The sequence below is a fragment of the Perca fluviatilis genome, chromosome 21 (genome assembly GCF_010015445.1).
Source record: "Perca fluviatilis chromosome 21, GENO_Pfluv_1.0, whole genome shotgun sequence".
NCBI classification, from domain to species: Eukaryota; Metazoa; Chordata; class Actinopteri; order Perciformes; family Percidae; genus Perca; species Perca fluviatilis.
In genome coordinates this window covers 12652383-12676600 of record NC_053132.1, presented here as the reverse complement: position 1 = coordinate 12676600, position 24218 = coordinate 12652383, and the positions used below count along the sequence as shown (strand labels likewise).

At 40.6% G+C, this 24218-nt stretch overlaps 1 protein-coding gene across 2 annotated transcripts in view; it reads left to right on the top strand.

Annotated features, from left to right (window-relative positions):
• The first annotated feature begins 2284 nt into the window (after positions 1–2284).
• The window catches only part of polr3a (polymerase (RNA) III (DNA directed) polypeptide A), a 26554-nt gene continuing 4620 nt past the window's right edge, over positions 2285–24218 (top strand). The window contains exons 1-25 of one of the 2 annotated variants that reach the window (XM_039788688.1): positions 2285–2569; positions 2867–3002; positions 3176–3313; positions 3857–4028; positions 4116–4270; positions 4718–4957; positions 5502–5664; positions 6219–6355; positions 6429–6532; positions 6622–6763; positions 6884–7024; positions 7169–7238; positions 8621–8748; positions 8824–8962; positions 9581–9745; positions 9992–10164; positions 11495–11606; positions 11938–12056; positions 12427–12564; positions 13332–13502; positions 18420–18533; positions 19737–19823; positions 19917–19999; positions 22601–22771; positions 22971–23064. In XM_039788688.1, coding sequence (XP_039644622.1) covers positions 2526–2569; positions 2867–3002; positions 3176–3313; positions 3857–4028; positions 4116–4270; positions 4718–4957; positions 5502–5664; positions 6219–6355; positions 6429–6532; positions 6622–6763; positions 6884–7024; positions 7169–7238; positions 8621–8748; positions 8824–8962; positions 9581–9745; positions 9992–10164; positions 11495–11606; positions 11938–12056; positions 12427–12564; positions 13332–13502; positions 18420–18533; positions 19737–19823; positions 19917–19999; positions 22601–22771; positions 22971–23064 — 3336 coding nt within the window. In that variant the 5' untranslated portion in view covers positions 2285–2525. Of the gene's footprint in view, positions 2570–2866; positions 3003–3175; positions 3314–3494; positions 3682–3856; positions 4029–4115; positions 4271–4717; positions 4958–5501; positions 5665–6218; positions 6356–6428; positions 6533–6621; positions 6764–6883; positions 7025–7168; positions 7239–8620; positions 8749–8823; positions 8963–9580; positions 9746–9991; positions 10165–11494; positions 11607–11937; positions 12057–12426; positions 12565–13331; positions 13503–18419; positions 18534–19736; positions 19824–19916; positions 20000–22600; positions 22772–22970; positions 23065–24218 lie in introns of those variants that run through there. The other variant, XM_039788689.1, reaches the window with a different exon arrangement.

Genomic DNA, 24218 nt, shown 5'->3' with positions numbered 1-24218 from the left:
AGAAGGAAAAGGAGGGGTTAGGAAAGGGGATCAGCCAATATGGATATGGAGAGCGAAAGCTGTATTAGCCACCCTAGCTACACACTATCTGCTCATTACTTAGTCATTAGCAGGGGCAAGGTATTAAAGGAGGGAGGGATCAATCAATTGTCATGGGTCAATGTTTTGCAGCCCCATTATGAACCTTGGGTGGCTCTGTAAATTAAGCACAGTAATTACTCATGTTAATTACACAAAGATGGTGGTCACATTGATCTACAAATACGTTTTGCATAATGTAAATGGTATGATGAGTAAACACTGGGTTGCACTTGAGTATTGAAACGGACGCCCCGCACAGATCAGATGAAAGAAGGAGAGAGGAGCACTTCTCTCGGCTCTGAGGGAATTCTAATCATGTATTTACTCTGTAGTGTTGTGCTGTAAATTGAATTATTTTAGATTTGAAACTGTAGGTCAAACAAAACAAGCCATTTGAAGACATCAAATTGAGCTCTTGCGATAGACATTTCCTACTATTTTCTGGCTTAATAGACTAAATGAGTCAATTAATTTAAATAATCATAGCTACAACTACTGATTAATCTCCAGATTTGGTAGACATTGGCAATTATCTGGTCATCACATACCCTGAGGGCTTCAGTACATACAAATGAGCAAAGGTGAATTGTGCATATATAATCTGAGAACATTTCTCAGAATTTTAATCTTATTTAGTTATTATTTAGTATTGAGCAGGGAGAGTGACCAAATCACTGGCTCCCAGTCCTGAGTGAGACTGGAGGAAAACTACCTCAATCTGAGCAGTCTGAGATATTCAATTCCTCCACAGGGAGTACAGTGTGTGTGTGTGTGTCTGTGTGTGTTTGTGTGTGTGTGTGTGTGTGTGTGTGTGTGTGTGTGTGTGTGTGTGTGTGTGTGTGTGTGTGATTGGGATTGGATCATTGGCCCACTGTATTTGATACAGAGGCACTTTGAGGGGGGAACACTGAGATGCCTCTCAAGCTGAAAAACATTGTTAGCAGCAGCCCCTCAAGTGATTATGTAGATGATTTCTTATGCTCTTATATTTACACAGAGTGATACATCTGTATATCCCAAGATGACCCCCAGATGTAAAGATTTAAAGAGACCAAGCTCTTCAGGGATACATTCGAGAGGCAAATTTAGAAAGCCCAGACTATGTTGAACACTATATTAGAGGTTTGATTAGAGGCCCTTCATGATGCAAGTGGCAGCAGAATTAGAAAATGGAAAATCAGATTCCGCCATGCAATTTTCACTGTCGGTGGTTATCAGTTGACAGAACAATTAATCAGCACAAGCACATTGTGAAAGGAAATCCTCATCAGGAAGTCATCAGTCGCCATCCGCGCTTCCACGTCAATGCATCAAACAACACAGGTAGGTTATTCTCTCCTAGTCTCTGCACCTCCTGTCTCAACATTTCCAGCTGTTGGAATGTGGTGCCATCTAGAGGCAGGACAACAGTGATGTCTTTTGATTGAGTCAAAATTCCTTAGGAAACAAACCTCATTATCTTATTCATGCCACTTCATCACTGAATAAATGCAAATAGTATAAGCACAAAAAGGGACAGAACAAAATGTATTGTAACACATATACATGTTGTTATTGGCCTTTGTCGTTATATTTGAGAATATCTTGGCCTACTAGAGTGCATTTTTTCCCTGATCCTTACCTCAAGCATAAACATAAACCTCACAATAAACTTTAACTAACTCAAAGTCAAACATCCAGCTGTATCCTGACATCTGACCTTAAAAAATACCATACAATGTAAATAGATTGAAGCAACACTGAACCACTGTTAATCGTAAATACACTGAATGTGAGAAGGGATAACACATTTTTTAAGCAATGCAAATTGGCAACCGTCAGAATTGTAAGATAAGGCTTTTGATTCCTAAATACATAAATAACTCCCCATAGCATATTTTAGTTAGGATTATTTCAGGGATTTTGTGATGTAGATGAAAGTTATTCAACTATTCAAACCCTTTGAAAATGTTACATATTTTAGCCGTTAGGTGGCAGCACTCAGTTGAGACTGATAGTGCTCGTGCACCCGTGGTTTCTCTTACTTACTGTTGTTGTGCATAGGCTTGTGTTGCATTCAGGTACTTCTTGTAAACTCGGGTTTTACACAAATCAGTCACAAATACAGGTTTTCGTGGGTTTACCAGCAGATTTAGCATACTCTGGATTGTACACAAATAAATACAATTACAATATAGACGATACCATAAAGCTAAAGTCAGCATATATACATTTTTATAACTAAATTTTTTTTACCATTCAGGTGTCAAGTCGATAACGTTACTTTACCGATTATCCCTGTAGGCAGCGCTTACTGTAGCTCGCATGCTCAACACATTGCATGTTGCTGGCTGCTAGCATTTCCACAACATTGGAAAGTGAAGTGGCAGCGTGCTGGAGCCTGGCTCACTGGAATGATGAAAAAATAGCAGTCGTGTGTTATTTGTTTGGGAGAAGCTGCCAAAATGGTGAAGGAGCAGTTCAGAGAGACAGATGTAGCCCAAAAAATGTGAGTAACGTTATAATACCGTTAGACTGAGGAACACTACGCTGCTGTAGCTAAATAGTTAGCATGCCGGTTAGCCAGTGTTAGTCAGTTTGCAATGTGGCTCAGGCTATATTGACAAGTTCGTCTCGGCACTGCTTACCCCTTGGTTGCTGAAAAATGTGTCAAACATGAATACTTGTTTAGCTGGTTTGGTCAACCAGTGCTGCTGACAAAGCAGTAAGGCAGACGTTAGCCTGTTAGAGATATTAACCCTGTGATTTTCTTTGATTTACTCGTTATTCTTGTTTAACGTTACAGAAGCCACATCTGCTTCGGGATCAAATCTGCTGAACAGATGCGTCAGCAGGCCCACATTCAGGTGGTCAGTAAGAATCTGTACAGCCAAGACACCAAACACACTCCACTATCCTATGGAGTGTTGGACCACCGTATGGTATGACATGGACACAAACTCATGTTACTCTTGTTCGCAGTGATACATGAAAACACTTGGCAAGGAACCACAATATGTGAACATACAAAAATGTTGTCAGCCATTTCAGATGTAACTTATGCAATTCACCCTCATACTACAGGCTTATCCCTCTGTTCTCATGTTTCCTGCAGGGCACCAGTGAGAAAGACAGACCATGTTTGACATGTGGGAAGAATCTGGCAGATTGCTTGGGACATTACGGCTACTTGGATCTGGAGCTGCCATGTTTTCACGTCGGTTATTTCAAAGCCACAATAGGAATCTTACAGGCAAGTTTACAGTCTAATGCAATAAAACTGAAAAATTAGGTGATATATATATATATATATATATATATATATATATATATATATATATATATATATACATATTTTTTAAATGCTCATTTATTGTGTAAAACAATATTGACGCTTAGCATAATCAATAGGGAGACCAACATTCTGTCAAACGGCCCATGTTCCACACCATGCAAGAAGAAGCAGTGATCTTACTAAAGTTGAATTGAACAAGATACTTCCATCTGGAATGCAGCATGCAGAAATATAATATTTTCTCTAGGTGTCACTCGAGTATCAAAATTGGACCAGTTAGAATATATCGCTTTTCTCTGGTGTGTGTATGCTTATCGCTAACACAAGTAAGTATGTGTTGTTGTATTAGTTTTTTTTTATATTGTAAATTCTTGAGGTTATTGTTTTTTTTATATTTTCATAGCAGTAAACAATCCAGCCATAATGTCACCAATGCTTAATAATTTAAGTTGTTTTGTTTCACCTCTCTCATTGTGCTGTGATATTTTGTCATGTCTCCAGATGATTTGCAAGACATGCTCGAGCATAATGCTGACGAAAGAGGACAAACTGCAGTTCATGGATTTATTAAAAAGGCCCAACCTGGCCTATCTCCAGAAACGAGGGTTGAAGAAGAAGATCTCTGATAAATGCCGCAAAAAGACAATCTGTTTGAATTGTTCTGCTTTTAATGGTGAAAAGAGACAATTTACAAATTTGCTTTTTGACACTGACTATTTGTGCAATCCATCCTGAGTCATGTGTCTCTTTTGCTCTTCAGGACCAGTGAAAAAGTGTGGCCTGCTTAAGATCATCCATGAGAAGTATAAAACAAACAAGAAGGTGGTGGATGTTTTTGTGTCAGATTTCCTGCAGTCCTTTGATACTGCCATTGAGCACAACAAAGTGGTGGAACCTCTGCTGTCCAGAGCACAGGTGAACTTTGTATACTCTTTCACACTATGCAGTTAGCGTCATTTAGTGTTACCAACTGTGATATGGCAATTGATGAGCCTGTGTAGGATAAAAAGGTACAACAGAAGTAGGGCAAGGTATCAAGGTATCTTTAATATTTTTTGCTTGGCTTTGAACAATGGGTCAGATTCTTAGTCTTATTAATTTATTGCCCAACAACATATTTACTCATGTAAATCAGGAAACGTTGCGAATTCTAAACACCATAAGCTGATTCATTGATAAAGTTTGGCATATTTTACTGAATGAAAAAAAAAAATGGGTATATTTCCCAAAAAAAAGGTATGAAAATAAGAAATGTATAATTATCCTTATCAAAAATGCTCAAGTGAGACTTAACCCTAGGTGGAAGCCCTGTGCAACCCTGCGCAACCCTGCATTTTGCCCTTATTATCATTTCCTCTCCAGGAAAACCTGAACCCTCTGGTGGTGCTAAACATGTTCAAGAGGATTCCCCAAGAAGACATTCCCCTGCTGCTGATGAACCCTGAGGCGGGGAAACCTGCGGACCTTATTCTCACCCGCCTCCTGGTGCCTCCTCTCTGCATACGACCATCTGTGGTCAGCGACCTAAAGTCAGGTACCAACGAGGACGACCTCACCATGAAGCTCACAGAGATAATCTTCCTCAACGATGTCATTAAAAAGGTTGGTGCTGTATCTTATCATCGATGGCTGCTACTGACCAGCACAGGGTATCTGCAGAGACTTGGGCCTCTAGTTTGATGACTGTAAATTTCAACTACTACGACTACAATATAATTTATTTATTTTTTTAAGAGCTGTGGCGGGCAAATGTAAGCTAATGATATCAGCCTTTAGCAAAGGAAAACACCGTTATTTCAGGTTCCAGCAGCCTCCTGCTACAATAAATCACATTTTCTTGAGCATACATACATTCTGAACAATAAAGACAGAGGGCAAAATCTGTGTCTAATATTATTCTAACTTATCAAATCCCTTCCCTACACCTTCAATCCTGCCTATTTATTATACAGTTCTTTGTTTCTAAATGGACCTGCTCAACAAATTGTAACAAACCAAACATTGCTCAGTGTTGTTATACGATGATTGCAGATGCCTTGATCTAATCTTGACCTGTATTACAGCAAAAAATGGTCTTGAATGCAGTTTTCAGACGTCTTAATTTTCATGGTGACAGCCCAGATTAACAAACTCTTTTATCATTTAGCATCGTATGACAGGGGCGAAGACCCAGATGATCATGGAGGACTGGGACTTCCTTCAGCTGCAGTGTGCTCTTTACATCAACAGCGAGCTTTCTGGCATCCCCCTCAACATGGCACCTAAGAAATGGACCAGAGGCTTTGTGCAGAGACTTAAGGGGAAACAAGGTATAGTGTATATTCAAATCTGTAATATCTATTTTTTGTATAATATATTCAAATGTGTTATTTTATTTTTCTGTCATTTGGACACAGTGTACATCATTAACTCTGTGCAGTAAATGCCAACAGCAAGTAAATAAAAGAAGGAAAAAAAACCCCTAAGATACATTTTTTTTATCTGACAAACTGAGTCATTAACATTTTCTTTAAAATCTCTTAACCAGCCTTTTATTTTAAATAGTGAAAGAATGTATCAGGTACAGTGTAAAAACATTCAACGAAGCAAATGTGGGTACTAATTTCAAGCTTACTAACCAGTACACAGTATGAGAGAAAGAGATTGAGAGTTATTTTTATGTTGGCATTTAAATCTTATTGTCTCAAATGTTAATGGATTTTGTGAGTTTTGCTATCAATCGATATAACCGCATAAGCCACATTTTACAGTAATTTGGCACATGGCAGGTATGTAATTTGTACTCTGCTTGTTCAACTCATTGACGAAAACAAAGTGCACGTTTTGAATTACAGGCTAAAATTTATTTACTGTAAAAATTCAGGTCGATTCAGAGGAAACCTCTCAGGAAAAAGAGTGGACTTCTCTGGCAGAACTGTCATTTCTCCCGACCCAAACCTGAGGATCGATGAGGTGGCCGTCCCCGTGCATGTGGCCAAAATCCTGACATACCCAGAGAGGGTAAGCCTCACAACACTAAACAACCCCTTTCATGCCAGAACCTAAGTAATCTAAATTTGATACTATGTAATAGGTGAACAAAGCCAATCTGGAGTTACTGAGGAAACGGGTCCGCAATGGTCCTGAGGTTCATCCCGGAGCCAACTTTATCCAGAATCGTCACACTCAGATAAAAAGGTGAGGCTGGCTGCTTCCATTGCAAATTAAAAACCAGTGCTTTCCTGCTGTGGTTCACCAACCGAAAATACATCATTTTAATCTGTCAGGTTTTTAAAATATGGAAACCGTGAGAAGATTGCTCAGGAGCTCAGGTTTGGTGATGTGGTGGAGAGGCACTTGATGGACGGAGACATCGTCCTCTTCAATCGACAACCCTCCCTGCACAAACTCAGCATCATGGCCCACATCGTAAGCTCAGTTTTGGACTATAATTCATTCCTTTACTCCTACAAAAACCTTAGTACAAAATTTGAGGGATTACTCATGTAGTAAGTCTTAGTTTTGTTTTTACTGTTCCCAATTTGACAGGCCAGAGTCAAACCTCACAGGACGTTTCGGTTCAATGAGTGTGTGTGCACCCCTTACAATGCCGACTTTGACGGTGATGAAATGAACCTTCATCTACCTCAGACTGAAGAAGCCAAAGCTGAGGCCCTCGTTCTGATGGGGGTATAATTATTAAGAACATGTGGTCCATTCAGAATACACACCTATCAGTGTTGACATTCAGCAATGAAAAGATGTCTCTGGGAACTGTATTGTCCGTAGAAAATTGACTGCACTTTAACAAAAATTACTATTTTTTTTTTTCAGACAAAAGCGAATCTTGTCACTCCAAGAAATGGCGAACCTCTGATTGCTGCTATTCAGGACTTTCTGACAGGTCAGTGCAGTCATGCGTGGCAGATAGTCACAGGGCAGTGTTTTTATGTGATGTGATGCTACTGGTGCTTTTAGGCGGAGAATTGTTTATCATTGAATTAAAGGTCCCATGGCATGAACATTTCACTTAATGAGGTTTTTTAACATTAATATGCGTTCCCCCAGCCTGCCTATGGTCCCCCAGTGGCTAGAAATGGCGAGAGGTATAAACTGATGCCACCTCGGAATAACAGGGACCGCCCCCATGGTTACGTTGTTTTTCCGACTGGTAACGTTCACATGGTCGGGATGCGTGTTCTTCTTCTTCTGTTATATTTGTGTTTGGCATAACTAGTTGTTGCATGACTGCCACCAACGGTTGGCTGTAGCCTAGATCATCAGGTGTGTGAAAACATGGAGGCCACAATAACAAAAGATTTGCTACTGTTTTCTTATGCGAGCATCCAAACAGCACATGGACAGGTGTTTGTTTGTGTTATCTGCAGGACAACGAACGGGAAAAGACATGGATAATGTGTTGTTTTTTTATACATAGGCCTATTTATGAATCATTTGAAACATATTATGTCTGTGTATGTTTATTGGCAGAGGCATTTGTCCACAATAAACAGTTTGTCATTAAAATATGTTCAGTGAACCAAAGTCGCCTAGATCAAACGTCAGTTGTCAACAACACGTCACCAACTGGAAAACTCGGTTAGCAAATCCAGCCCGAGTTTCCCACCTTTTCACTCGGAAAAACGTTTTTCCGATGTCCGTGAATGCACGGCCTGCATTCACGGAAACATGGAGGCCAAAATGGAAAAATGAAAGCTCAAATGGGCCAATCTGGAATCTTCCCTTTATGACGTCATAAGGGGAAAGGTTACCTCCCCTTTCTCTGCTTTGCCCGCCCAGAGAATTTGGCCCGCCCATGAGCAAGAGAGAGACATCATGGCTTGCAAACGAGCAAGGCATGGCAGTTGGTCAAGGCCACACCCTCACCCTCCATCTTGCCCCACCTTTCTCCTCCTCAATAGCATTTAAAGCTACAGACACAGTAATGGAACATACTAAGGAAAGCTCATTGTGGGACTGGCTCCAGTGGCTGTAATTCTGCACCAAGGCTGAATTTCGCGAAAGAGACTTCAGATGCAGTATTAAGGGACCACTGAGGCCTATATAAAAGCATCCAAAAAGCAGCATATCATGGGACCTTTAAGGGAAAACTGGTCACTGATGGTTAAAGAAAATTTAGTTTTCTTTAAATATTTGAATCATCCTGGTATTGAATAACCATTTTTATTACCTGATGGGGGAGCACTTTTTTACTAATTTATTAAAAATTAGAAAATCCACTGTATTTAATTTCCATTAACTTTATAGCTTATTTCTACCTCTTAGGCGCCTACCTCTTGACGCTGAAGGACACTTTCTTTGACAGATCAAAAACCTGTCAGATAGTGGCATCAATCCTTGTGGGCAAAGATGAAAAAATCAGGATCTGTCTCCCCCGCCCGGCTATCATGAAGGTACTGAACTGTAGTGTGATTGTTACATAACTGTGTTTGTGGCCCGGCACTAATATTTTGCTGTGTGTCCATCAGCCCATTGCTCTGTGGACGGGCAAACAGATCTTCAGCCTCATTCTGAAGCCGAGTAAGGAATGTCCCGTCAAGGCGAACCTGCGGACCAAGGGCAAACAGTACTGTGGCAAGGGAGAGGATCTCTGTCACAACGACTCATGTGAGTTTCTTCAGTCAAAATGTCCACGGAACACACCAAATGAAAAGGTTTTATTTTACCAAGTCATAAAGTTTATTATAACCTTTATTCAATCAGGTAATGTAATTTGATTGATTGATTGATTGATTGATTGAGCGAGACACTAGAAAAGACCCAAGTACAGCAGCAAAAACAAAAGGGAGAAAGTAAAAAACATAGCAGAATCATGGTTGTCTGTTCGTTGTCACATTTGTGTGAAATAGTGTAGTAGTGTAGTGTGAGTTGTCAATTTGGACAACATAATGTGTTCCTATTATCACAATGGTTCCAGTGGAAGTCGATAAATGACAATATTAAATTCATGCCCACCGCTAGGAGACTGTAATAAAAATGATAATGTCATTTTCCCCTTGCCTAAGAGGGTCAACCTACTTTTCTATTAGCTCAACAATTGAATTCAAGGAAATTGGTGATTGGTAATGATTCCCCCCCTCCCCCAAAGCTGAATGTCTTTCAGCCTTCAGCAACCCTCTGACCCTCTCCCTCTGACACGCTGTGTTTTATTCACCTTTGTGTCGTGTTTCTATTCTGGGACCCAATGACGTCAATTCTTGTCACATTCCCTTATCACATTTTCAGACGTGGTGATTCACAACAGTGAGCTGATGTGTGGTAGCATGGACAAGGGCACTTTGGGGTCCGGCTCCAAGAACAACATCTTCTACATCCTGCTAAGAGACTGGGGGCAGCTGGAGGCTGCTAACGCCATGTCCCGCCTCGCAAGACTCGCTCCAGTGTTTCTCTGTAGGTGGTCGCCAAGCTTATCACAACGTATATCTTACATTGTTCTGAAAATTGAGATATATCGGTCAATCTCTGTAGAAATATACCTCAAATGATTATAGAAGGAGTTCATCTCTGTTGTAGTTTGGTACATATTAGACCTTTTTAAATAGTTTGTCAATCACAAAAACAATTCTGTATACTAGATAATGTATAGAGATATTGTTTTTATATGTATTGGTTTTTTTTTTTACTCCCAACTTTCAGCCAACCGTGGCTTTTCTATTGGCATTGGTGATGTGACACCTGGCCAGGGTCTGCTGAAGGCCAAGCAGGACTTGCTGGATGACGGTTACAAAAAGTGTGACGAATACATCGAAGCTCTATCCACGGGAAAGCTGCAGCAGCAGCCAGGCTGCACAGCAGAGGAGACTCTGGAGGTAAATATATATATATATATATATATATATATATATATATATCATAGAGGGAAAAACAAAAACACCCATGTGAATTTAAATACGTCATCTGGATCCTCACTGCTGCGGTCATTTAATGAGCCATGTGCACAGCACATCACGTTTAAAATATTTCATTCAATACATTTGATTGCTTCTCATATCCTCTCACCCCATGGCACTTAACTATTACACCACGAGTGACTCATCAGTGGACAGACTTCCTGTAGAGGAAGAACTGGTTAATGGTCTTGAAAGTGAATTGGATATGAACTGAAGTTGGTGAGCTTTCTAATTTCCATTCAACAGAAGCTGCTGAAGAACAGGCTGGCTGATAATAGAAATGGCACCACGACAGAATGTTATATAGTTCAATAAAAAGAACTTAAAGAGACAATTTTTTTTTACAAAAAATGTTGCATGCTCAGTGAATTTCTTTCATAATCTACCTTAAGTGATCCTTAAACAAAGTGTTGTGTATGGTATGTGTTGATATACAAAATGTCAGCCGATAGTTTGTTTTTGGAGTTTTTAAACTCTCAAATATCTGTATTGGCACTGGCAATAGCCTCAAAAATCCATAATGGGTCAGGCTTTTATCGTCCGTAGACCAATAGCAGGCTACATCTATAAAGACATGCCATTAATGCTGTGGTAACGTCTCATAAATAAACCTACGTAATAATGTTGAAATATACCTGTTGAAATATAGTCGCTGAAATGTTAAAAAGAAGGCTATATGTAATCTAGATGTCTAAAAAACATAAAACCCAGTTTTAATACATGCCAAGATGTCTTTTTGGCTGCAAATCACCAAAACCTTTACTGGGCTGATGTTTGGAAAGAAAAATGGAAAACAAAATTCACAAGCCTCTGCTTCATTTTCCTTTGAATGCATTGCTGCATTGGTATGTTTCTTGGCCAAAAAGCGAAAATAATTTCACCATAATATGTTTATATATTTCAGATATTTGTTGAATGCTGTGATTTTTGTCTGATCACAGTGCAAGAAATCACAGATTGCTAGTTTACTAATTAATGACAAATGTGGTACCTTAATTCTCCCATGTCGTAACCAATTTTAGGCTACTGTTTTTGAGAGTGAGTTACATTTACATCGCACATCTACATTGCCGACTTTGCAGAAAGGGTCCCGTATCAACACGCACTACTCATTCGGTGTGGATTGAAACATTTGTAGAATCTCTTTGAAAAGGCTCTGAACATGGTAAACAACGCAGTTTTTGACTGTGTATTTTTTGACGTTGGCTTACTTAATGTTTGTATGTTTATTTTGTGCCTTTCTCAATAGGCTCTCATTTTGAGAGAGCTGTCCGTCATCAGAGACCGAGCTGGCAGTGCCTGCCTCAGGGAGCTTGACAAGAGCAACAGCCCTCTGATCATGGCTCTTTGCGGCTCCAAAGGTAAGCTCGCTGGAAAGGAAACTTAACCAATAATGAAATCTCACTTTGGCTCCATATATTTTTTTAATTTTAAGATTTGTTTGTGAATGCTGAGGCAGTTGAGGAAACTGGGAAAACCAACAATTGTCATTTTTAAACTGATTATCCTCCTATTCACCTGTTGAGACTTTGTTACTCTGACAATAACTTCCAAATACATGCTTGTCTGCATCTTAAACAACAAATGAAATCGACTTTGCTCTTCTGCTCAAATGGTTGAGAAATTGTGTATCTTTGCACGTTTTTCATTGTTATTCATTTTTGTTTGTGAACCTCCTCTCTACACATACAGGATCTTTCATTAATATATCTCAGATGATTGCCTGTGTGGGCCAGCAGGCCATAAGTGGCTCTCGAGTACCTGATGGTTTTGAGAACCGCTCCCTTCCTCACTTTGAAAAGCACTCGAAAGTAAGATCCAATTTATTCATTTTAGTTATTGTGCTATCTTTTTCTCAAAGGCATCATCATACATGGCCTATTCTGAAATTGTTTGTTGAGATATACAATGTTATTATTATTTTTTTATTAATTACTTTTATTTGAGATCTTTCAAATACACACATCCAGTTATCACACTGGCTCATCAACTCTGAAGTTTCCCCAACCTCTGATTGGCTAAATCAAAAAGCATCAGTGCAGTTAATTACTCGATTTACGGTCTCGATTTATATCTCTGTTTCTCTGATCGTATAATAACAGGGAAACCTGTATAAAAATAAGCACATTTCACACTAGAACACTCAGGCCTGTTAATGGCTTGACTTTTTTTTTTCTACAGCTGCCTGCTGCTAAAGGCTTTGTGGCCGACAGCTTCTATTCTGGCCTGACACCCACAGAGTTTTTCTTTCACACCATGGCTGGCCGGGAGGGTCTGGTGGACACTGCTGTGAAAACGGCAGAGACTGGATATATGCAGGTAATGCCTGATGATTATTTCTCCCCTCAGGGTACTTTTGTTGCCATGCTGATGAATAGTGCACATGAATAACAGTGTGTGCCTAGCTGCAGTGTCAGTTAAGGTGTTTATTGTTTGTCCAGTAGACTTTGGTGTGCATTTATGCAGCTTTTTTAAGTAGTAGTCACTATTTTGTAGCACAAACTGGTACTAGTAAGATCTACTAAATCACTTTACAGAGCTTTATAGGGATTTACAGCTAAATGTAACTTTACTGTTTTGGTTACTCTCACCATATCTTATGCTTTTCCATCTTACTAAAGCAAAAATGCCAAGCACAGATTCCCAAAGCCCAGGATGAATTCCTTATGTTGCTAATTGTCTAACCAACAGTCCAAAACCCAACTACATTCAATTTAAAATGATACGATCACTGAAAAGCAGCAAATCGTTACATTTTGAAGCTGAAATTGGTGAATGCTTGGCATTTTTGCATGACAAATTACCTATATGATTTATCGATTATAAAAAATTAAAACCTTTTCGTCATTCAGTTAATTAAAGTATGTCTTCACATATGCAAATGATATGTACAGTATATATAAAAGTCTGAACATTTTTATCTTATGAGTTTATTAGGTTGCATCTCAGATGTATTTTCAGATATAGTGTATGTCTGAACTGTAAGTATACTTTCAGGTCAGTGCAGACAGAGGGTGCTTTTTTTCCCCATGCGTCAGTTACATATGTCACTGATATTTTTTGTGTTCCTGCCTGTGCTTGGACAGAGGCGTTTGGTTAAGTCCCTGGAGGATTTGTGCTCACAGTACGACCTGACAGTACGCAGCTCCACTGGCGACGTCATCCAGTTCATTTATGGCGGCGATGGTCTGGATCCAGCTGCCATGGAGGGAAAGGATGAGCCGCTGGAGTTTAAGAGAGTCCTAGACAACATGCGGGTGAGCGGACAGTTTTTACCAGCATGGCATTTTCTTTCTTTTGGCCCTCTTTTTCTTTTTCTCTTTTTTTAGTGTTCTCCTTAGTGCTTAGTGCTCCTTGAACACATCCACACAGGGCGCCTGGGTAGCTCACCTGGTAGAACAGGCGCCCATATATAGAGGTTTACTCAGCAGCCGTGGGTTCGACTCTGACCTGCGGCCCTTTTCTGCATGTCATTCCCCCTCTCTCTTCGCTTCATGTCTTCAGCTGTCCTATATAAATGAAGGCCTAAAAATGTCCCAAAAAATAATCTTTAAAACGCATCCACACAGATGCATCCCTGCCTCCCTACACAGCCATACACCAACACACTAACAAATGAATAGTTCATTTATGTCACATAACCTGTCTTGTTAGTGCAGTCACATTCAACTCCAATAATTGTCTTTCATTTTTGTTTTGTTTGGTCTTACATATCCGTATCTCAACTTTGATAAACAATGAATGTGCAATACACACTACTCAGAGTTTGGTATGCTAATGTTCAGTCTGTTGTGTTTCACTAAAAACACTTTTTATGCAGGCTCAGTGTTATCCCGAATAATTACAGCTTAGAAAATCCATCTGCCCAGCTGGAAGCAGGAATGAATAGGAAAAAAATGGGCATCCAGTTGCTGGAGTAGGTGCTGGCTCTGTGGCAATTGTATGCATTTCTAGAAACAATGAATATATTGCCATTTACTATATCTCGGGCTGACCTTAATGCTTCAAAACTCCGCCCGTTGCCATGGTAATGAACGTCCAATTCAGTGCCCCAACTATACCTTCATCTGATTTTTTTATTACTCTCAAACAGTGTCTTCACTGTTGCCTGGGCAAGTTCAACCTCACAGATACAAAACAGGCCCAGAAAAGGACAAAGGACAGATGTGTTATCAGCCTTGTGCAACATTCATTAAGAAAGCCAAGCTTCTCTGTCTCATAGCATTGGTTCAGTGAAGCTTTTCATTAAATGCTGGTTCTCTGGGAGAACAAACACCAGTGTGAATATTCTCCCACTGCGAGAAGCCTACTGCCATCCAGAGAGGCAGTTCATTAGCATGTGAAAACACACGGGAGCTTAAATTACAGCAAATTAATTTTTTACTGAAAAACCTTTCTGCATTAACGACCCCCGGCGTGAATAAAATTGCATGAAGATTAAATTGTTTTTGTTTTTTTGCGGGGAAGTGGTGTAGTTGGCCGAGTTATTTGATCAGTACTTTAGAATAGATTTTCTGGTCAACAGGAGATTAACTTCCAGAGGGGTGTACCACCAAACAAGTTCGACAGAGGCAGGGTTTCTTTGCCTTAACTGGCTCGACAAAGCCTGACGACCTAATCAGAGATAATGGATACCATGACGGTGGTTATCAACTTGCTCTCTTAACCCAGGCTTTCTATTTCAGGCTCTGTGCACGTCCACATGAAAGGGCCCAGGGTTTCCCGCAGAAAATTTGTTAGTTAATGTGGTAGGGTTGGCAGGTAGGGATTGGGGGGGGGGTTACTACACTAATACACTAAGTTTTGCATTTCAATAATAATTTATAATTAATAAATAACCAGCTTTTCAAATTTTTTCAAAAATGTGCAATTTTAAGCTCATTAAACTATATAAAAAAAAAGTGCTATAACAGTTTTACTCGCATGGCTCCCATTATCCTCTGTGACACGCTCTCTTCCACTTCGCCTGACAACTCTTCTCCAAAACAAACAGCTCTGTGATAATAGCTCAGCCCATAGATTCACTCACTCAAAGCAGATAGGATGCGTGAAATAAAAACAGGACACGTAATTTCACTGTGTGTAGTGTTAACTACGCTAACTAACCGTGTGTTGTGAACCGCGTATAGTGATTAGAAAAAAAAACGGACAACAGCTGTGTCTCAAAGACCGGGCAACAGCCAGGACCTTGAGAATCCATGCGCGAGAGGTGATGGATAGTTCCAGTCACTTCGTCATGTATTCACTTCATTGAAACAAGGGAAGAAAGCCTCACTGATGTGAAGAACAGGGTAGAGATACATATATAAATGCTCTCTGCCTGCCATATGCCAATGCTCCGGTAAGTCCACTGACCCCGTCTCTGCCCAGGCATGCCCCAGATGCCCGCACATTTGTTGACAAACTCCGACGCGCACGCGACGGTGAAATGGCGATTTATCCCTTTTTAAATGTGAATAAACGACAGTTACACTGTCAAAGTGCTGCGGGAAACCCTGCGGGCCAACTCTTCTACCACACAAAATGGACAGATTGCGTGCTGCCTACCTCTACCTATGAAGAATGAATGAAAAAAATTAAAAAGCAACACTGTTGCTGCAAATAAGACAATAGAGTAATTCTGGCACAACATTTTTATTGTGTAAATTCATAAGTGAATATATTTATTTCACCACTCAATGCACTCTCAATGCAAATTTCTAATCTGCTGCTCATTCTACAGCTCTGACACCTCAAACTTGATGTTATACTCAAGAACTGCATTTAGGTCTGACACTGTTCCACGATGAAGGAGACATGGAAATCACTTTATTTTTTCGACAAATCAAAGTGAAATAATTTTGAATATTATCTGTTATAAATAGGCCTAACAATAGGCTGTTAATATTTTTAATCGTTGTTTTATTAACTGCAATATACCAGCAGTGTAAAATGGACTTCAGCAAATCAGGACCAACGATAACATTATTCCTATACCAATTTTCACGTGTAACGTTGTTCTGATTAATAATATAGTAAACTATTAATGTATGCTACCTGTGATTTTATAGAAGCTCATTTTAGAGCGAGCGTGGGCAAATGACCATAGAACACACCACACATTCAGTAGTTTAGTGGGAGCAACAACAACCTTGCATATAAAATCAAACCATGTTCTTACTTAGATTTTTTTGCATAACTGCTACAGTGCCTTGCGAAAGTATTCGGCCCCCTTGAACGTTTCGACCTTTTGCCACATTTCAGGCCTCAAACATAAAGATATAAAACTGTAATTTTTTGTGAAGAATCAACAACAAGTGGGTCCCAATTATGAAGTGGAACGAAATTCATTGGCTATTTCAAACTTTTTTAACAAATAAAAAACTGAAAAAGTGGGCGTGCAAAATTATTCAGCCCCTTTACTTTCAGTGCAGCAAACTCTCTCCAGAAGTTCAGTGAGGATCTCTGAATGATCCAATGTTGACCTAAATGACTAATGATGATAAATAGAATCCAGCTGTGTGTAATCAAGTCTCCGTATAAATGCACCTGCTCTGTGATAGTCTCAGAGGTCCGTGTAAAGCGCAGAGAGCATCATGAAGAACAAGGAACACACCAGGCAGGTCCGAGATACTGTTGTGGAGAAGTTTAAAGCCGGATGTGGATACAAAAAGATTTCCCAAGCTTTAAACATCCCAAGGAGCACTGTGCAAGCGATAATATTGAAATGGAAGGAGTATCAGACCACTACAAATCTACGAAGACCCGGCCGTCCCTCTAAACTTTCAGCTCATACAAGGAGAAGACTGATCAGAGATGCAGCCAAGAGGCCCATGATCACTCTGGATGAACTGCAGAGATCTACAGCTGAGGTGGGAGACTCTGTCCATAGGACAACAATCAATCGTATACTGCACAAATCTGGCCTTTATGGAAGAGTGGCAAGAAGAAAGCCATTTCTTAAAGATATCCATAAAAAGTGTCGTTTAAAGTTTGCCAAAAGCCACCTGGGAGACACACCAAACATGTGGAAGAAGGTGCTGTGGTCAGATGAAACCAAAATCGAACTTTTTGGCAACAATGCAAAACGTTATGTTTGGCGTAAAAGCAACACAGCTCATCACCCTGAACACACCATCCCCACTGTCAAACATGGTGGTGGCAGCATCATGGTTTGGGCCTGCTTTTCTTCAGCAGGGACAGGGAAGATGGTTAAAATTGATGGGAAGATGGATGGAGCCAAATACAGGACCATTCTGGAAGAAAACCTGATGGAGTCTCCAAAAGACCTGAGACTGGGACGAGGATTTTGTCTTCCAACAAGACAATGATCCAAAACATAAAGCAAAATCTACAATGGAATGGTTCACAAATAAACATATCCAGGTGTTAGAATGGCCAAGTCAAAGTCCAGACCTGAATCCAATCGAGAATCTGTGGAAAGAACTGAAAACTGCTGTTCACAAACGCTCTCCATCCAACCTCACTGAGCTCGAGCTGTTTTGCAAGGAGGAATGGGCAAAAATGTCAGTCTCTCGATGTGCAAAACTGATAGAGACATATCCCAAGCGACTTACAGCTGTAATCGCAGCAAAAGGGTGGCGCTACAAAAGTATTAACTTAAGGGGGCTGAATAATTTTGCACGCCCAATATTTCAGTTTTTTATTTGTTTAAAAGGTTTGAAATATCCAATAAATTTCGTTCCACTTCATGATTGTGTCCCACTTGTTGTTGATTCTTCACAAAAAATTACAGTTTTATATCTTTATGTTTGAGGCCTGAAATGTGGCAAAAGGTCGAAAAGTTCAAGGGGGCCAAATACTTTCGCAAGGCACTGTATGTGTTCCTGTGGCAAGAAACCCTGCAACGCGATGCATGCAGCAAGCGCTACTGTAAGTGCCTGGCTGCGTTCAGTAGCGTATATACTGTAACGTAATGCATGTATAACATCTTCCCTCAGCTGAAAATCTGTATCGCTCATAGATTGAATATTGACTGTAGAATGACACTATTTCCAATGGAGTTAATTCGGGAACAAGGCAGTTGTCAAGACAACCTCCTCAGTTATGTTTTTGAGTTGAGAATCGGCTATCAGGAGCTGTTAACTCTTAGTGAGGGAGCTATCAGGAACTGTGATGTGCTTCTGTTGTGTTGGCTCCCAGTGATCTCCTTCTCCTTCCCCCACCCCCCCCAGGCGGTCTATGTGTGTCCAGACGAGCCGGCACTCAGTCAAAACGAGCTGGTCCTCACTGCTGATGTCATCATGAAGAGAGCTGACTTCTTGTGCTGCAGAGAGACCTTCTTGGAGGTAACCTCATCACAGTACAGTGCTGTTACAGTTTCTTCTTTATTTAATATATAGAAGTGCTTGGAACTTCAGATTTTTGTTCACTTTTGCAGAATGCACAAAGGGTTTGAGATTAATTACACCCATTATATGTTTTTAAATAAAAAAAAAAAAAGGATTGTTGATTCTCGCTCTCTCTTGTTGATAAAACAACTTATTGTCCATGTCATGCAGAAGTGCCTCACACTGCTGCAGGAAACCACAATCATAGTTCAACTGCTGAATGGATATGGAAACAAAAAATGAACATAAAAAAACCAAAGTTGTGGCAGAACACTCACATTCCCACCTGTATTTCAGAATAAATAGTTTTATTTGGTGTGTGTGTGTGTGTGTGTGTGTGTGTGTGTGTGTGTGTGTGTGTGTGTGTGTGTGTGTGTGTGTGTGTGTGTGTGTGTGTGTGTGTGTGTGTGTGTGTGTGTGTGTGTGTGTGTGTGTGTGTGTGTGTGTGTGTGTTACGTTTTAGTTTATTTGAAGGACTGGACTGAAGGTGCAGTAACAGTCTGTTAAATGGTTCAGAGATAAAATCATTAACCTCCTGTGGTTGCGATGCAATGCGACCACATACATAATTCCACAAGAAAACATGCTTTTGACAGTATGCTATAATGAGGAATAACATGGCAATGGCATATGAAAGGTTTTCTTTCGAAAAAAGGATGTAGTTATTAGATTAATTACATGAAGTCAAAGCCAGTTACTAAAGTAAAGTGGTGTGCTGGCAGTAATTGATGCCAACCTTTCCCCCCTTTTTGTGAAGGAGTTAACTGACACAGGCTCAGGGACGTACCTGGAGGTATAGTGACCGAGCATGCTGAGTTGTGGTTTAACTGAATCGAGAATGGTGTGTCCGCGAGAGCTGCCTGGAACAGATTGATCATTTATTTAATAACCCCATTGACACTCTTTTGAAAAGCCCTTGTCCTTGTGCTTAGATTCATGTGGTCATCGACATCTGACTGCTGTCTTTAAAGCACTGCTGATGGTTTTTAACGAGATTGTGAAAGAGAATGTGATTCGCCGTACTATCTAACAACTGCATGACAGTGTATTCTGTGTCAGCATACATGTCTCGTCACAGACTGCATTATCTGTTCTGAAAGGTGTTAATGAGCCTTTTGACTTGATCTTTGAAACGGTTGTATTCACGTCCCTCAACTGTAGGAGATAAAGACCTTTATTAAGAGCATCTCAGAAAGGATCAAGAAGACCAGAGACAAGTACGGCATCAACGACAATGGCACCAGCGAGGTAGGCTCCCCGTCGATTAATGTGCTGAATGCAACGAAAGCTCCGCTATATCTGAAACCTAATTGCTTGTCTCTCTCTACTTTTCTATTGCAGCCAAAAGTTCTTTATCAGCTGGACCGCATAACCCCCACCCAGCTGGAGAAGTTCCTTGAAACCTGCAGAGACAAGTACATGAGGTACAAGACTCCTAAGCGCATGAACTTTGTTTGATACCCGTTTTCAACAAAACAGTAGTTTTAAAAGGAATAGATTGATATTGATTGATATTGATTTACAGTGCCTTGCGAAAGTATTCGGCCCCCTTGAACTTTTCGACCTTTTGCCACATTTCAGGCCTCAAACATAAAGATATAAAACTGTAATTTTTTGTGAAGAATCAACAACAAGTGGGACACAATCATGAAGTGAAACGAAATTTATTGGATATTTCAAACCTTTTAAACAAATAAAAAACTGAAATATTGGGCGTGCAAAATTATTCAGCCCCCTTTAAGTTAATACTTTGCTAGCGCCCACCTTTTGCTGCGATTACAGCTGTAAGTCGCGGGGTATGTCTCTATCAGTTTTGCACATCGAGAGACTGACATTTTTGCCCATTCCTCCTTGCAAAACAACTCGAGCTCAGTGAGGTTGGATGGAGGCGTTTGTGAACAGCAGTTTTCAGTTCTTTCCACAGATTCTCGATTGGATTCAGGTCTGGACTTTGACTTGGCCATTCTAACACCTGGATATGTTTATTTGTGAACCATTCCATTGTAGATTTTGCTTTATGTTTTGGATCATTGTCTTGTTGGAAGACAAATCTCTGTCCCAGTCTCAGGTCTTTTGCAGACTCCATCAGGTATCTTCCAGAATGGTCCTGTATTTGGCTCCATCCATCTTCCCATCAATTTTAACCATCTTCCCTGTCCCTGCTGAAGAAAAGCAGGCCCAAACCATGATGCTGCCACCACCATGTTTGACAGTGGGGATGGTGTGTTCAGGGTGATGAGCGGTGTTGCTTTCACGCCAAACATAACGTTTTGCATTGTTGCCAAAAAGTTCGATTTTGGTTTCATCTGACCACAGCACCTTCTTCCACATGTTTGGTGTGTCTCCCAGGTGTCTCCCAGGTTTAAACGACACTTTTTATGGATATCTTTAAGAAATGGCTTTCTTCTTGCCACTCTTCCATAAAGGCCAGATTTGTGCAGTATACGACTGATTGTTGTCCTATGGACAGAGTCTCCCACCTCAGCTGTAGATCTCTGCAGTTCATCCAGAGTGTTCATGGGCCTCTTGGCTGCATCTCTGATCAGTCTTCTCATTGTATGAGCTGAAAGTTTAGAGGGACGGCCGGGTCTTCGTAGATTTGTAGTGGTCTGATACTCCTTCCATTTCAATATTATCGCTTGCACAGTGCTCCTTGGGATGTTTAAAGCTTGGGAAATCTTTTTGTATCCAAATCCGGCTATAAACTTCTCCACAACAGTATCTGGGACCTGCCTGGTGTTTTCCTTGTTCTTCATGATGCTCTCTGCGCTTTACACGGACCTCTGAGACTATCACAGAGCAGGTGCATTTATACGGAGACTTGATTACACACAGCTGGATTCTATTTATCATCATTAGTCATTTAGGTCAACATTGGATCATTCAGAGATCCTCACTGAACTTCTGGAGAGAGTTTGCTGCACTGAAAGTAAAGGGGCTGAATAATTTTGCACGCCCACTTTTTCAGTTTTTTATTTGTTAAAAAAGTTTGAAATAGCCAATGAATTTCGTTCCACTTCATAATTGGGACCCACTTGTTGTTGATTCTTCACAAAAAATTACAGTTTTATATCTTTATGTTTGAGGCCTGAAATGTGGCAAAAGGTCGAAACGTTCAAAGGGGCCGAATACTTTCGCAAGGCACTGTATATGCCCACCAAAACCAATCTGTTAAACTGTTTTGTTATATTAGATATTATTATTATTATTATTATTAGACATAGTTTACAAAAACAGGTTTTCACTTGCATTTTTTTCAATAAAAAACAAAGATAGTGAGGCTAAAGGCCTTTTCATGGTTGTGCGTTGAATCGACAGCGTACCCCCGCAGATTCCTCTGCGTCTACGCCGGACCCTACGCCGTAGCCTGACGTGCACCTCTCGAAAAATGTAACTACACGTCGCGGCGACGCACGTCGCTCGGCCGTGGCTTGGTAGCGTTGAATTTCCCCTGACTCATTTCCTGGTTGTCCTTCTCCATAAACAACGTGTCAACGAGAGGTTTAACGTTTCCTGCTAAAGATTTCCCATGTTGGTCAGAAAACACAGGGGAGACACTTTGAGTTGGTAGTCGCTCCAAAGCTAATCGCCGTCACTCTCACTTTTCCCTCGCTCTACCTCGCACTCCCCACACACACACACACACACACACACACACACACACACACACACACACACACACACACACACACACACACACACACACACACACACACACCCCCCCCCCCCACGCCATTTCAGCCATATAAAGTATACTTATGGAATACTAGCGAATCACGGTTGAAGCTCTGCGTGGAGCCTGTGCAGGACCATAAAACGGCCTTTAGTTACATACTTTGCTATTCTCTTGTAAGAGTAGTGTTTTAATCAAGTTATTGGCTTGTTTTTATCACACTGTCATGCACACTCATCGACGTCACCTGAGGGCTATTGAGCTAATGATGAAGTTAATGTTTGTATGCTAACTGCCATGGTTAGTTGATTCCGCTGAGCGACCCCCTGTTATCATGTGTTTGCTCGCAAAGAGCTCAGATGGAACCAGGCTCAGCAGTTGGGGCCCTGTGTGCCCAGAGCATCGGAGAGCCCGGTACTCAGATGACCCTGAAAACCTTCCACTTTGCTGGTGTAGCGTCCATGAACATCACTCTGGGGGTGCCTCGCATCAAAGAGATCATCAATGCCTCCAAGAACATCAGGTATGATTATATAATTACAGAAATGTTGTCTTTGTGTAGAAGCAATTGTGTATGGAAGCAATTCAAGCCACACGGTTTAGACACTGAATTAGGGCATTTAGCAGAATGAGCACTGCCGGGCCACAGAAATAGTCTCTTAATGAATACATCCCTAATTTGTTTTGAATAATCCATTGAAAGCCCTCTCCTCTCTTCCCAGCACCCCTATAATCACTGCTCATTTGGATGTGGAAGACGACGCTGACTTTGCCAGGCTGGTGAAGGGAAGGATCGAGAAAACGCTTCTGGGAGAGGTATTCCAATCTGTAGAATATTTCTTCCCCTCTTTTATCAATAAACCACTAAAGCCCAGTTCAGACCGAAGATGCGCGACGAGACAAAACCGTTTTAGAACGTCGCAGGGAAAAGATGCAGTCGTGTGAACCGGCCCGTCTCAGCTCGACTCAAGCCAGCTGATGGTTTCGCTGCGACTCAGCTGTTCAAGTTGCATAGGCTGGTTTATGAACGTAAGAGACGTCACCTGTTTCAACCGCCAATAGAGATGTCAGCTATAAACTATAAAATGATCCATAATCCATTTTAGTTTTATGTTACAAACAGCTGGTCGAAATGGCAGAGTTTTGGACGGAGCCATAATAGCCATGTTTCCATCTAATTGTCAAGAGAATTTTAAGCAAACTTTTAAAATGTCGCAAAAAAAGAAAATCTGAATTAGAAGCGTTTCCATCAAATGGTTTAGAGCGAATAAACTAGACTACGCAAAGCGTAGTTTTGTCACAAGTTGACGTGACGCGTGGTTGTAGATTGCAAACCGGCTTGCTAAATCAAAGAATTTAAAAAGCTAAGTTCTTTGGCTAAATGGAGAGAGGTAGCATATTACAAGTTGGCCACCTGTGCAGTATACAGGGTTGTGGCAGAACCAATTCATCCGATGGATACCGGGACTATAGTCATGTGGGTTACATGCTAATTAGTCACAACTAATTCGGCAAAGCTGTTTCCATCTCCCATTTTGTGCATTAACTCTTTTTCGGAAAAGGCCAAAACCCCCTCAAGCAAGCGTAAAAACCATTTTTGCGAATTTGAGGACGTTTTTTGGAATTTTTGCCATTTCTATCAACATTTTCTAATGTGATACTTCAAAATGCGCATGAAATAGTTTGAAGGAAACACAACTAATGCTTGCCCGAAAGCACTGTGACGTTATATGGTCAAGCGACCTAGAGAGTGACTGAAGAGAGGGAGCACCCAGCGGCGTTAGAACAAAGCCGTGAATCAGAGAAATAAAATGTGCTTTTACCGATTCATCACTAAAAATGCAACTGTAGCAAGCCTCTTAATATCACTAACGTTATCCACATTCATATGTCATATATTCATACTTAGATGAAACAAATGATATATCCAGCTACAAAAAAAGCCTAAAAGTCGAAAGTTAGTAGTACAA